The 13921-nt window shown below is 47.9% G+C and overlaps 2 protein-coding genes across 9 annotated transcripts in view; both read left to right on the forward strand.

Annotated features, from left to right (window-relative positions):
* Window positions 1-13921, forward strand: part of LOC102757680 (protocadherin gamma-C4) — a 130930-nt gene that overhangs the window by 59732 nt on the left and 57277 nt on the right. Inside the window, exon 1 of one of the 8 annotated variants that reach the window (XM_006776958.2) lies at window positions 3424-3964. The exons of 5 other annotated variants lie outside the window; for them this stretch is intronic. In XM_006776958.2, the coding sequence (XP_006777021.1) occupies window positions 3617-3964 (348 nt within the window). In that variant the 5' untranslated portion in view covers window positions 3424-3616. Of the gene's footprint in view, window positions 1-3423; window positions 3965-6576; window positions 9122-9976; window positions 12982-13921 lie in introns of those variants that run through there. 2 more of the 8 variants (XM_006776957.2, XM_006776955.2) reach the window with 2 other exon arrangements.
* LOC102752530 (protocadherin gamma-A11-like) lies at window positions 1103-3405 on the forward strand. Its single transcript, XM_006777026.2, has one exon. The coding sequence runs from the start codon at window positions 1497-1499 to the stop codon at window positions 3369-3371; it is 1875 nt and encodes a 624-aa protein (XP_006777089.1). The 5' UTR covers window positions 1103-1496; the 3' UTR covers window positions 3372-3405.

Consider the following 13921-nt stretch of genomic DNA (forward strand, 5'->3'; position numbering starts at 1 on the left):
GCCTGCTGGTCGCCGTGCGGGACGGGGGCCAGCCGCCCCTCTCAGCCACCGCCACGCTGCTCCTGGTCTTCGCTGACAGCCTACAAGAAGCGCTGCCGGACCTCAGCGACCACCCCACGCCCTCTGACCCCCAGGCTGAGCTGCAGTTTTATCTGGTGGTGGCTTTGGCCTTGATCTCCGTGCTCTTCCTCCTCGCGGTGATTCTAGCCATTGCTCTTCGCCTGCGAAGCTCTTACAACCCCGCCACTGGGGGCTGCTTTGGGTCTGTTCTCTGCTCCAAGTCTGGACCGGAGATTCCCCCCAACTACAGTGAGGGAACTTTGCCTTATGCCTATAATCTGTGTGTGCCTGGGGATCAAACCAACCCGGAATTAAATTTTCTCACATCTACCGATCATTGTCCAGCTAAACCAGATACTCTCAGCAAAGATAGCTCGTTAGCGCTATTGGCTGGCATTCTAACTCCTAATGTTGAAGCAAATAAGAAGACTTTTACACAGGTAAGTAGTTAAAATAATGCTTTTTATATTCCAATATGCCAGTATATATCAATATAGTGCTTTTATTTCAAGATCCGATGTTCAATCTCTTGCTAGAGTTTCTAAAATAAATCCTTGGTCAGACCTATGAGTATCACTGTTAAGACTCAAGTTTACAATGCTGCGATCCTTCTAATATTCAAATGCATTTTAAGCTAGGTATACAGAGAAATCTCATGAAATTTTCATGAAATAGAATACCCTTTAATTAAGGATATGGAATACAGATATATTTTATATAATGGTATTTTAAATAACCTTAATGCCATCCAAATCTTCTCAAATGTTTCATCTTTATTTTTCTCAATAAAGAACCATTACTGAGAATTATCGCCATGCATCCTATCTGATGATTTTGTCAGGACCGTGCTAGTTCCACATCAACAAATGCTATTCTCTTCAGTTGGTAAAAATTAATAGGGACCAAATCTAACCTGCAAGTTATCAGTTCCAGTAATATTTGAAAACTTTTTTAAAATTTTAAACAATTAAAAATTGTTAACATTATAATTGTTAAAATTTTTAAAAATTAAAAATTAATCTCTCCATAAGTGCTCTTGGTTAGCTCGTAAATCACATCATATAGCTGTTGTCTGAAATTTGAGCTTTACATATGCAGCAGGAATGATTCTGAAAAAGGTGAGTGTATTTATTATTGAACAGGCACATTTGTTGGGTTTTCTTACTCGTTGCAATAATAAGTTTGGGCTCTAGGCGCCGCTGTTCACCAACCAGGGAATGGGAAGTTGCAAGCTACAGAGTCACTCCCTCCCCTACCTCTATAACACAAAGCGGAGGGAGATGGATACTCACGGATCCTGATGCTGGAACTTAAAGTACGGACTTTCCTTCGCTCTCTGATATATCTGGGTGCAGTCGGCCCGGGACTTTGTAGATAGATAGGCTGTCAGGACAAACCGGCTCAAGAAACCTCGGAATACCGGCTCAGCCACTGCCATGGCGAATCAGCTATTACGCCTGGACCGCAGCGGGCTGGTGTTACTGTACATTTTCCTGGGGACGCTGCGGGAGTTTGGGGCCGGGCAGATCCGATACTCGGTGCCAGAGGAGACAGACAAAGGCTTCTTCGTGGGCAATATTTCCAAGGACCTGGGACTGGAGCCCTGGGAGCTGGCGGAGCGCCGCGTCCGCATCGTCTCCAGAGGTAGGACGCAGCTTTTCGCTCTGCATCCGCGAAGTGGCAGCTTGGTCACCGCAGGTAGGATAGATCGGGAGGAGCTCTGTGAGACGGCGTCCTCCTGTTTTTTAAATATGGAGATACTTGTGGAAGATACCCTGAAGATTTACGGAGTGGAAGTGGAGATAATGGATATTAATGATAACGCCCCCAGTTTCCGGGAGGAGGAAGTAGAGATAAGAGTCAGTGAGCACGCAACCCCGGGATTGCGATTTCCCCTTCCTAACGCCAGGGATCCAGATGTAGGAATGAACTCCCTTCAGCGCTACCAGCTCAACCCTAATAGCTACTTTTCCTTACAAGTTGGAGGCATTACTGATGGAGCCAAGAATCCAGAGCTAGTGCTGGAGGGAACCCTGGACCGGGAGAAAGAGGCTGCCCACCACCTCCTCCTCACAGCCCTAGATGGAGGAGACCCCATCCGCCAGGGCACTGTTCCCATTCGTGTGGTGGTCCTCGATGTCAATGACCACACCCCAAAGTTTACACAGTCTGTGTATCGAGTGAGTGTTCCCGAGAACCTCAGCTCTGGATCTCGGGTGCTGGTGGTAAACGCAACTGATCTAGATGAGGGAGTCAACGGGGAAGTGGTGTATTCGTTCCGGGACATGGAAAGCAAAGCTTCTGAAATATTCCGGTTGGATTCTCGAACTGGAGAAGTCTCAATACAGGGGCCTCTGGATTTTGAGAAATACAGGTTCTATGAGATGGAGATTCAAGGCCAAGATGGTGGAGGTCTCTGGACCACTGCTAAGATGTTGATCACAGTTGTGGATGTGAACGATAATGCTCCAGAAATAACGATCACATCTTCTACTGACTCAGTGCTGGAAAACTCTCCTCCAGGTACAGTAATTGCTCTTCTAAACGTGCAAGATCAAGACTCTGGGGAAAATGGTCAAGTTTCTTGTTTCATTCCTGACGATCTGCCTTTTAATTTAGAAAAGACTTATGGAAATTATTACAAGTTGGTAACAAACAGAGCGCTGGACAGAGAGCAGGTCCAGAGCTACAATATAACATTGACGACTACAGATCATGGAAGTCCACCCTTGTCTACAAAAACTCATATTTCATTGAATGTAGCAGATGACAACGATAACCCACCCACGTTTGCTCACTCCTCTTATTCCGCCTACATTCCTGAAAACAACCCCAGGGGAGCCTCCTTCTTCTCAGTGACTGCACTTGACTTGGACAGCAAAGAAAATGCCCGGGTCACTTACTCTCTGGTCCAGGACACCATCCAGGGAGCTCCCCTGTCCTCCTACATCTCTATCAACTCAGACACTGGCATCCTGTACGCGCTGTGCTCCTTCGATTATGAGCAGTTCCGAGACCTGCAGCTACAAGTGATGGCACAGGACAGTGGGGACCCTCCACTCAGCAGCAACGTGTCCCTGAGCATATTTGTGCTGGACCAGAACGACAATGTACCAGAGATCCTGTACCCTGCACTCCCCACTGATGGCTCCACTGGTGTGGAGCTGGCACCCCGCTCTGCAGTCGCTCAAGCAGAACCTGGTGGTGGCAGTTCAGGACCATGGTCAACCTCCTCTCTCTGCCACCGTGACACTCACTGTGGCTATAGCCAACAGTATCCCAGAGGTCCTGGCAGACCTGGGCAGTCTTGAGTCTCCCACCAACCCTGATGATTCAGGCCTCACCTTGTACCTGGTGGGCAAGGGCCCTGCTGGACAGAGACACGCTCAAGCAGAGCCTGGTAGTGGAGGTTCAAGACCATGGCCAGCCTCCTCTCTCTGCCACCGTGACACTCACTGTGGCTGTAGCCGACAGTATCCCAGAGGTCCTGGCAGACCTGGGAAGCCTTGAGTCTCCCACCAACCCTGATGATTCAGGCCTCACCTTGTACCTGGTGATGGCGGTGGCCGTGGTCTCCTGCGTCTTTCTTGCTTTTGTCATCGTGCTGCTGGCGCTCAGGCTGAGGCGCTGGCACACATCGCGCTTGCTCCAGGCTTCTGGAGGCGGGTTTGCAGGCGTGCCCGCTTCCCACTTTGTGGGTGTGGACGGGGTGCAGGCTTTCCTGCAGACCTATTCGCACGAGGTCTCTCTCACTGCAGACTCTGGGAAGAGTCACCTGATCTTCCCACAACCCAACTATGCGGACACGCTCATCAGCCAGGAGAGCTGTGGGAAAAGCGAGCCTCTCTTGATAGTTGAAGACTCAGTTACCGGTATAGGCAAAAGTAATCCTACAAGTAATCAGGTGAGATTTTTTTCCTGCCTTCCAATTATTAGTGTCTCTGCACACGTCTGTTCAGTGGCTCTTTTGGTAAGCCTATTATGAAAACTGCTGGGGGCGGGGGCATATTCAGTTCACACAGACATCGAGCAATACATGTGCGTTTGTGTATTTTACCTTTATTCAAACTACCATCATTTTTCAAAAAGGTTTTCTGAAAGTCATTTTTTTAGTTTGGTATATTTTCTTTTGAGTCCAAGGGTGCAGTGTTGCTATTATGGCTTGCTTTATAGTAAATTGAATTTTAGTGATATTTTTCTATCAGTGTCTGTGACTATCAATGTAAACTGGTTATAATTTGCAAACACTTTCTATTTATTTCCCTATTTCAACTTTGCATTGCCTCCATGATTATAATTATATTCTACCATTATTTGCTTTACTTCTAATGACCAGATTTGACCCTGTTGATTCAATAGCATATTGTCTCTAGCTCTTTTTCTTATCTATCTATATTCACAGTCACATATACGTCCACATTTACACGTGTAAACTTTGCTCTGAGCACAAAAAGAATTATATTTTCATTTTTGATGGCTGGTAATATGTTTAGATCCTGTTGATTATTTTAATTTTGTCTCATTAATTTATCCCGCCAAAACAGACATGTTGACTGCCTTTTAATTACTAGACTCCCTTGTGAGAGAAAATATAGAACGCACTTTTTTCCTTAAGTTCTAGACATCTTTCTATTTCCACAGTTAGTGCATTAGATAGTTCTGAAGAAATAATTGAATTGTTGAACTGGTGCTATTTCCTTTTATTCTTTTACTTGTACTTTAGTGTGTGTTGAAGGTTTTTTAAAGTGTAAAGACACAGAAATGCTTATTTTTGATCCAGTGCCCCTCAGAAATTTATTTTCAAATCTGTTAAATATGTTTACATTTTTCAGATTTATTCATATGGAATAGTTGTGAATATAAGAGATGGGGTGGGTATTCCTCTAGATATTTTTGTTTGTTTTCAACATGCCAGCAAGTCATGGACTCCCTCTTTATTTCCTTCATAAACTCCCTTTGTATTATATCTAAGTATACTCGGTTCTTATATTTATAACCAACTTGTTATTGAAGCCCTAGGACAGCGGTTCTCAACCTGTGGGTCGCGACACCTTTGGGGGTCGAACGACCCTTTCACAGGGGTCACCTAAGACCATCGGGAAACACACATCACTACAGCTCCTCATGCTCACACCACTACTTCTAGATATTCTGTCCAAATTGCTAGCATATTCATGTTCCCTTTCCAGTTTTCCTTTCTCCTTTAGGAGTTGGCCTTAGTAATTAACTCTACATAGAGTATCTAATGTTTGGGTGAAAAGAATTTCAACTGTAGGAAAGGAAAGTCTTACAACAAATGCCTAAATTTGTCTTGACGTCAAGAAAATGTTAGTGTGTTTTGAGCATCTAGGGATAGAATTATGCTTGTGGAATTCCAAACTGAGAAAAAAGATTTGACACATTTTACTTGAACTGAAATTAGATGAATAAAAAGGATATGAGGTATTTTGCTGGAAGAGGGAGATGTTCCCTATTTTTTAAAATGTAGTCTGGCCCTAGCCAGTGTGGCTCAGTTGGTTGGACGTCATCCTCTGCACCAAAATTTTGCAGATTCCATTCAGGTCTGGACACATGCCTGGGTTTCTGGCTCGATCCCCACTGGGGGCGTTGAGGAGGGAGCTAATTTATGTTTCTCTTTCACATTGATGTTTCTTTCTTTTCCTCTCCCTCTCTTTCTAAAATCAACAAAAACATTTTTTTTAATGTAGTCTGAACTAGTTAGGAGCTGGCAACCAAGATCCTAGAAAATAGAAAAGGGTGGCTTTGAAACTTGAGATTAAGAAGATTATTTTGACTCAAAGGTAGTAATAAAGTGCAACATATGGTCCATTTAAATAAAAGGACAAATAAAACAGCCTCACATTTTCATGACATTATGAAAATGGTAACCTACTCGGGTATTCTTTTATATTGTTTATGATGTAAGTGTAAAACACTTAATGATCCCTTTCACAAATCTCTTTTATAAGTAACAAGGAAGACTTGATGTCATTGGCCATCCTTATCCTGAGTACAACCTATATAGCTTTAAGCTCTCCTCCAGTTTCCTGATAAATGGAGGAGGGAAATTAATCTGTACATAAGATTGAATCTAATACTAGGTGTCATTTCATGGCTGCCAAAATTTCCCCATACCACTTGGTGGGGCTATTTTCTCACGTGGTCTTTGTTCTACGTCTGGAGAGAAGACTTTGCTTTGTTCTTCCAATATCTGCACTGCCTCTGATTTGAAAAAGACAAACTTTTCTCAATGGTGGGTTTCTGGCTCTTCTATTGGATCCCATCTCTAGGGAACTTTCTTTTGAAGTAAACACTGGAAAACAGACACATCCAAAACGCACTAATTGCCTCCTTTCCTAGACGTCAGTCCAACATAGCTGTTGGAATACCGAATCCCATTATTTGCAAGGCTTCTGCCTGCAGTTTTCTAAGCAGACTCTGGGCGCCGCTGTTGGCCAACTGCTGCAAGAGCTGGAGTCCAGGATCCACCGGGTGTTTTCTGCGCAGTCACAAAAGCAAGTAGAACGGCGAGGGGTCCGGACTCCGGCTCACTGCTCGGCAAATCTGATTCCGGAATACCGACTGGGCTGCCTTCAAACTGGGAGCCTTGAGTTTTCTACGCGGTGGAAGTAGATATTTAAACACAATTTGTAAAGAAAGCATCTTTTCAATGCCAGAGGCTGCAGCAGGGCTCGGAAGGATGGGCACCAGCGCGCAGCAGAGGAGCAGGACCCCGCGGCGGTGGCAAGTACTCTCTCTCTTCCTGCTGCCTTTGTTCTGCAGGGCGCTCTCCGAGCAGATCCGCTACTCTATTCCGGAAGAAATGGCCAGGGGCTCTGTAGTGGGGAATCTCGCTAAGGACCTGCGGCTGCCGGCACGGGATTTATTGACCCGCAACCTCAGAGTTAGTGCAGAGAAACAATACTTTGCCTTAAACACGGAGAATGGGAACTTACTTGTGAGTGACAGAATAGATCGGGAATCGCTCTGCCCTCAAAACCCTGTGTGTGTCGTGCCCTTAGAGATTGTAGCAGAGAACCCTCTAAATGTTTTTCACGTAAACGTGATGATAGAAGATATAAATGACAATCCACCCCATTTCCCCCAAAATAGCACTGTTTTACAAATCAATGAATTTGCATCTCCAGGAGCTCGGTTTGACTTGGAATCTGCTATAGACGCAGATGTAGGGCCCCACTCTCTCCAGAGTTACCAACTCAGCTATAATGAGCACTTTTCTCTAATGGTAAAGGATAAAGCTGAAGGCAAGAATGTCCCGGAATTGGTGTTAGAAAGGCCCCTGGACCGGGAACAACAGAGCTCCCATCTCCTGGTCCTGACAGCGGTGGATGGCGGTGACCCGGTCAGAACCGGCACCACTCAAATTAGGATTGAGGTTACTGACGCCAACGATAACGCCCCAGTGTTCAGTCAGGATGTGTACAGAGTTACCCTTCCAGAGAACTTGCCCCCGGGCACCTCTGTGCTAAAGGTGACAGCCACCGACCAGGATGAGGGCATCAATGCGGACATCACGTACTCCCTCAAAACACCAGGAGACGTTGGAAGTATGTTTACGCTAGACCATCAAAGTGGAGAAATTAAATCCAAAAACCCTATAGACTTCGAAATCAGTAGCAGTTATACCATAATCATGGAAGCCAAGGACGGCGGAGGCATGGCCACCAAATGTAAAATTATACTCGAAATTCTAGATGAGAATGACAACGCCCCAGAGGTGGTGTTCACTTCGGTGTCTAGTTCCATAACCGAGGATGCAGAGCCCGGGACGGTGATTGCTTTGTTCAAAACACACGATAAAGATTCCGGAGAAAACGGGAAGGTTATATGCCTCATAAAAGAGGACGTTCCTTTTAGAATTCAGTCTTCCGCCAATAATTACTACAAGCTGGTGACAGATGGGGCCCTGGATCGGGAACAGACCCCAGAATACAATGTTACCATCACAGCCATCGACAGAGGCAAGCCACCCCTCTCCTCCAGCAGAAGCGTCACCCTATACATCAGGGACGTCAACGACAACGCCCCGGTGTTCCAGCAGCCAGCCTACCTGGTCCACGTGCCAGAAAACAACCCGCCCGGGGCCTCCATCGCGCAGGTCAGCGCCTCCGACCCCGACCTGGGCCCCAACGGCCAGGTGTCCTACGCCATCGTGGCCAGCGACCTGGAGGCACGGGCGCTGTCGTCCTACGTGTCCGTGAGCGCGCACAGCGGGGTGGTGTTCGCGCAGCGCGCCTTCGACCACGAGCAGCTGCGCGCCTTTGAGCTGACGCTGCAGGCGCGCGACCAGGGCTCGCCCGCGCTCAGCGCCAACGTGAGCCTGCGCGTGCTGGTGGGCGACCGCAACGACAACGCGCCCAGGGTGCTGTACCCGGCGCTGGGGCCCGACGGCTCTGCGCTCTTCGACACGGTGCCGCGCGCCGCGCAGCCGGGCTACCTGGTCACCAAGGTGGTGGCGGTGGACGCGGACTCGGGACACAATGCCTGGCTGTCCTACCACGTGCTGCAGGCCAGCGAGCCCGGGCTCTTCAGCCTGGGGCTGCGCACGGGCGAGGTGCGCACAGCGAGGGCTTTGGGCGACAGGGACTCGGCACGACAGCGGCTGCTGGTGGCCGTGCGGGACGGGGGCCAGCCGCCCCTCTCAGCCACCGCCACGCTGCTCCTGGTCTTCGCTGACAGTGTTCAAGAGGCGCTGCCGGACCTCAATGACCATCACACACCTTCTGACCCCCAGGCTGAGCTGCAATTTTACCTGGTGGTGGCCTTGGCCTTGATCTCCGTGCTCTTCCTCCTCGCGGTGATTCTGGCCATTGCTGTGCGCCTGCGACGCTCCTCCAGCCTGGCTACCTGGCGCTGCTTTCAGCATAGTCTTTGTACTAAGACTGGACCGGGGATTTCTCCCAACTACAACGAGGGAACTTTGCCTTATTCCTACAATATGCATGTTGCCTCGGATTCTCAAAAAACAATGTTTAATTTTCTCTCTATGACGCCAGAAATGGTCCCGCCGCAAGATCTTTCTAATGAAGCATCCTCGATAGTAAGTGTCACTGAGGAGAATAAGAAGTTAAGCTCTAACTCTGTTGCTTCTACTCACAAGAGTTTCAATGAATGCCTTTCATCTGCAAATGGTTTGCTTTAATTTTCTTTATTAACTACAAAGAGGAGAATGCATGAGAAAAGGCTTTAAAAAGGGGACATAGGAATGATTTTATAATATTCAGGTTCTTTTGCTAGGGATTCTTTGAATCCCAGTGAGTAGGTCAATTTTATGCATTTCCCCCCCTCAAATCCATCTATATATGTCTTCCCAATTCAAAAAAAAATTATTTTATGGTCGGCCTGCCAAACCTGCTTATCCTCAGAATATAAATATTTGCATTCACGAAAGCACAACAGTGAGAAATTTTCTTATATTTTAATGGGCTTCCAAATGTATTGCTAATAATTATCAGTAATTGGAATTAGGTTTGTTACCCAGAAAAAGGTAAGTGTATATTATTCTTTGGATTACCAATTTTCCTGCACATTCTTTTGAAATATAACGTATTAGTAGATTATAGAGTACTACCCTTACTTCCAGTAAATGCAAGTTGGAATGCTTCGATTTTGTTCTAAAAATGTTAAATGGTAATGTGTCTTCTATAAACTTCCAGTGATTTCCATAATGTGTACAATCACATTTCTTATTTTTAGGTTTCCATATTAGTGTGAATGTTTGGTTTTTAAATTTAAATGTCAACACCGTGTTTAAGCAGTTCTTTCATTTAGGCAAATTTAAGAATCTATGAAAAATTTTGCCCCAACTTATAGCTGAGTGAGGAATTTTAAATTATTCTATCATATGATTTCTCAACATGGAACAGTCCTAGGGAGATGTCCCATAATAGGAATGTTGGGGAGGAGGGGGGTATTGGTGATGTCAACGCAGGTGCACTACAATGACGGATAAAATTACTGTGTATAGAAATTTCAAGTTCGTTTAAAAGCTCATGGGAATATCAGAATATGCCTACAGCTACAGAAAATAATCTTCGGAGAGTGGCCCTGTGTGAAAATTTTTTTGGGAAATAAAAAGAAGCTCCCTGAAGTTTCCATTAAAACAAAACAAAATGTTGTTTTAATCGGCTCCACTTCCATCCCTAGTTGAAGAACAGTAGGTGGAGCTATTTGAGGTCTAAAAACCAAAAGTCTTTTCTCCGAGTTGAAGATTGTGCAGTAATTGGTTAGGACTCTGAGCGCCGCTGTTCACCAATCAGGGAGAGGAAAGCAGAGCGCTCCTTCCTGCCGCTGTGCACGCGCCGAAGCACAAAGCACGGCCAGAAACTAACCATCTCCTCCTGGACTGCGAGGAGACGGAACGGAGGGGCTCTGGTCCCCCGGCCCACGGGTTCCAGGGACGGACCTCGCGATCCTGACATCGACCTCCCTCGGTGGTGCAGGAAGCACTGGAAATAACTCTCCAGGAAAGTGACAATGGTTCCCGCGCGACTGCACCAGGACTGCAGAGGGCTGGCCCTGCTGGGAGTTCTCTTGGGGATTCTGTGGGAACCTGGATGCACCCAAATCCACTATTCAGTTCCCGAGGAGCTGGAAATAGGCTCTAAGGTGGGCAACATCGCCAGGGATCTGGGGCTGGAGGCCAGGGAACTGCAGGAGCGCGGAGTCCGCATCGTCTCCGGAGGTAGGACGCAACTTTTCGCTCTGAATGCCCGCAGCGGCAGCTTGGTCACGGCGGGCAGGATAGACCGGGAGGAGCTCTGCATGGGGGCCAGCAAGTGTCAGCTCAATCTGGAGATCCTGATGGAGGACCAAGTGAAAATATACGGGGTGGTGGTAGAAGTGAGGGACATTAATGACAATGCCCCCTCCTTCCGGGAAGGTGACTTAGAAATAAAGATGAGTGAACACGCAGCCACTGGGATGCGGTTCCCCCTTCCCCACGCCTGGGATCCGGATATCGGCAAAAACTCGCTCCAGAGCTACGAGCTCAGTAACAACACTCACTTCTCGCTGGCGGTTCAAAGCGGAGCGGACGGTAACAAGTACCCGGAGCTGGTGCTGGAGCGCGCCCTGGACCGCGAGGAAAAGGCGGTTCACCACCTGGTTCTCTCGGCCTCCGACAGCGGCGACCCGGTGCGCACTGGCAGCGCGCGCATCCGCGTGACCGTCCTGGACGCGAACGACAACGCCCCCGCGTTCGCGCAGCCCGAGTACCGCGTGAGCGTCCCCGAGGACGCGGCTGTGGGCACCGCGCTGCTGCGGGTGAACGCCACCGACCCCGACGAAGGGGCCAATGCGGAAGTGCTGTATTCCTTCCGGTATGTGGACCACAAGGCGGCCCAACTTTTCGAGCTGAATTGTAACTTAGGGACCATTTCAACAAAAGGGGAGCTGGACCACGAGGAATCAGGATTCTATGAGATGGAAGTGCAAGCAACGGATAACGCCGGGTATTCTGCGGGCGCCAAGGTCCTCATCACAGTCTTGGATGTGAATGACAACGCCCCTGAAGTACTGGTCACCTCTCTCTCCAGCTCCATTATGGAAAACGCTCCGAAAGGGACACTGGTCGCCCTCTTAAATGTAAATGATCAAGACTCCGGGGAAAATGGACAAGTGGTCTGTTTTATCCAAGGGCATCTGCCCTTCAAATTGGAAAAGTCATATGGAACTTACTATAGCTTAGTGACAGACACACCCCTAGACCGAGAACTGGTCCCGAGCTACAATATCACGGTGACGGCCACCGACAGAGGGCGTCCACCCCTGTCCACGAAAATTCACATCTTACTGAATGTCGCAGACACCAACGACAACCCACCCGCCTTCTCTCATGCCTTCTACACCGCCTACATCGCAGAGAACAACCCCAGAGGCGCCTCTATCGTCTCCGTGACCGCCCACGACCCCGACTATGGAGAGAACGCCCAGGTCACGTACTCTCTGGTAGAAGACACTGTCCAGGGAGCGCCCCTGTCCTCCTACGTCTCCATTAACTCGGACACTGGAGTCCTGTACGCGCTGTGCTCCTTCGACTATGAGCAGTTCCGAGACCTGCAGCTACAAGTGATGGCACAGGACAGTGGGGACCCTCCATTCAGCAGCAACGTGTCCCTGAGCCTGTTTGTACTGGACCAGAACGACAACACGCCAGAGATCCTGTACCCTGCCCTGCCCACTGATGGTTCTACCGGCGTGGAGCTGGCACCCCGCTCCGCAGAGCCCGGCTACCTGGTGACCAAGGTGGTGGCAGTGGACAGAGACTCCGGCCAGAACGCCTGGCTGTCCTACCGCCTGCTCAAGGCCAGCGAGCCAGGGCTCTTCGCGGTGGGGCTGCACACGGGCGAGGTGCGCACTGCGAGGGCCCTGCTGGACAGAGACGCGCTCAAGCAGAGCCTGGTGGTGGCAGTTCAGGACCATGGCCAGCCCCCTCTCTCTGCCACTGTCACGCTCACCGTGGCCGTGGCTGACAGCATCCCGGATGTCCTGGCTGACCTAAGTAGCCTTGAGTCCCCCGCCAACCCTGAGGACTCTGGCCTTACACTCTACCTGGTGGTGGCAGTGGCCGCAGTCTCTTGCGTCTTCCTTGCCTTTGTCATCATGCTGCTGGCACTCAGGCTGAGGCGCTGGCACAAACTGCGCCTGCTCCAGGCTCCGGGAAGCGGGTTTGCAGGCGTGCCCGCTTCCCACTTTGTGGGTGTGGATGGGGTGCAGGCTTTCCTGCAGACCTATTCCCATGAGGTCTCCCTCACCGCGGACTCCGGGAAGAGTCACCTGATCTTCCCCCAGCCCAACTATGCGGACACGCTCATCAGCCAGGAGAGCTGTGGGAAAAGCGAGCCTCTTTTGCTGTCAGGTGATTCAGTGTTTTCTAGAGACAATCATGCATTAATGCAGGTGAGTCCACATCAAATACTCTTCTCTGAGCTTTGAGCAAAAATATCTCATTATAGGTGATGAGTATGTATTGGGAATTTATAAAGCAGATACTAATAGTTATGTATACATGGCAGACACCAATGACAACCCCTCCACTTTCCCTCAGGCCTTCCCTCACACCTTATTTATAACAAATTTTTATGTACTTGTGTATGTTACATATAAAAATTTGAATCTACTTTATTTTTTAAAATATATTTTTATTGATTTCAGAGGGGAAGGGAGAGGTAGAGATAGAAGCATCAATGATGAGAGAGAATCACTGATCGCTGCCTCCTGTACACCCCACATTGGGGAATCGAGCCTGCAACCCCGACATGTGTCCTCACCGGGAATTGAACTGTGACCTTCTGATTCATAGGCCGATGCTCAACCACTGAGCCATGTGGGCCAGGCTGTATCCACTTTATAAAGTACTTGTTAAGAAACTGTCTAGTTTCACTAATTAACAAACTATAAAACTCTTCCTGCTTTTAGTTGGTCTTATTCCCCATTGGCCATGCAAGAGTTTTATGTTGAACATCTGATGCCAATTTATCTGTTAAGAACTCAAATTCTTCTCGAGGAGGTAAATCTAATTTGATGAAAATGATAAATGATATTTTAAATAAACTTATAAATTGAGTGACTTCAACTACACCTTAAATGGCTACAAATTCATAAAGTGCATTTAGTTTCTTCTGAAGTGCAATGATTCCTCTGGTCAGTAGAGACACATACATTTATAATTTCTCAGTGTGCTAAGTCATTTCATGGTTTCAAATCATTCTTGAACTTCCAAATATGGTGAATTTATTTCTTACTTAAAACTTTCTCACTGATCACCTCTTACTTTGGTGTGAACCTTTGGACTACTTAATAAACTAATTAAACTAAAGATTCAAAATGTACAAATCTT

The sequence above is a fragment of the Myotis davidii genome, unplaced genomic scaffold (genome assembly GCF_000327345.1).
Source record: "Myotis davidii unplaced genomic scaffold, ASM32734v1 scaffold89, whole genome shotgun sequence".
Classification (NCBI taxonomy): domain Eukaryota; kingdom Metazoa; phylum Chordata; class Mammalia; order Chiroptera; family Vespertilionidae; genus Myotis; species Myotis davidii.

Coding starts and splice junctions, on each gene's coding strand:
- LOC102752530 (XM_006777026.2), top strand. CDS start 1,497: ATGGCGAATCAGCTATTACGCCTGGACCGCAGCGGGCTGGTGTTACTG.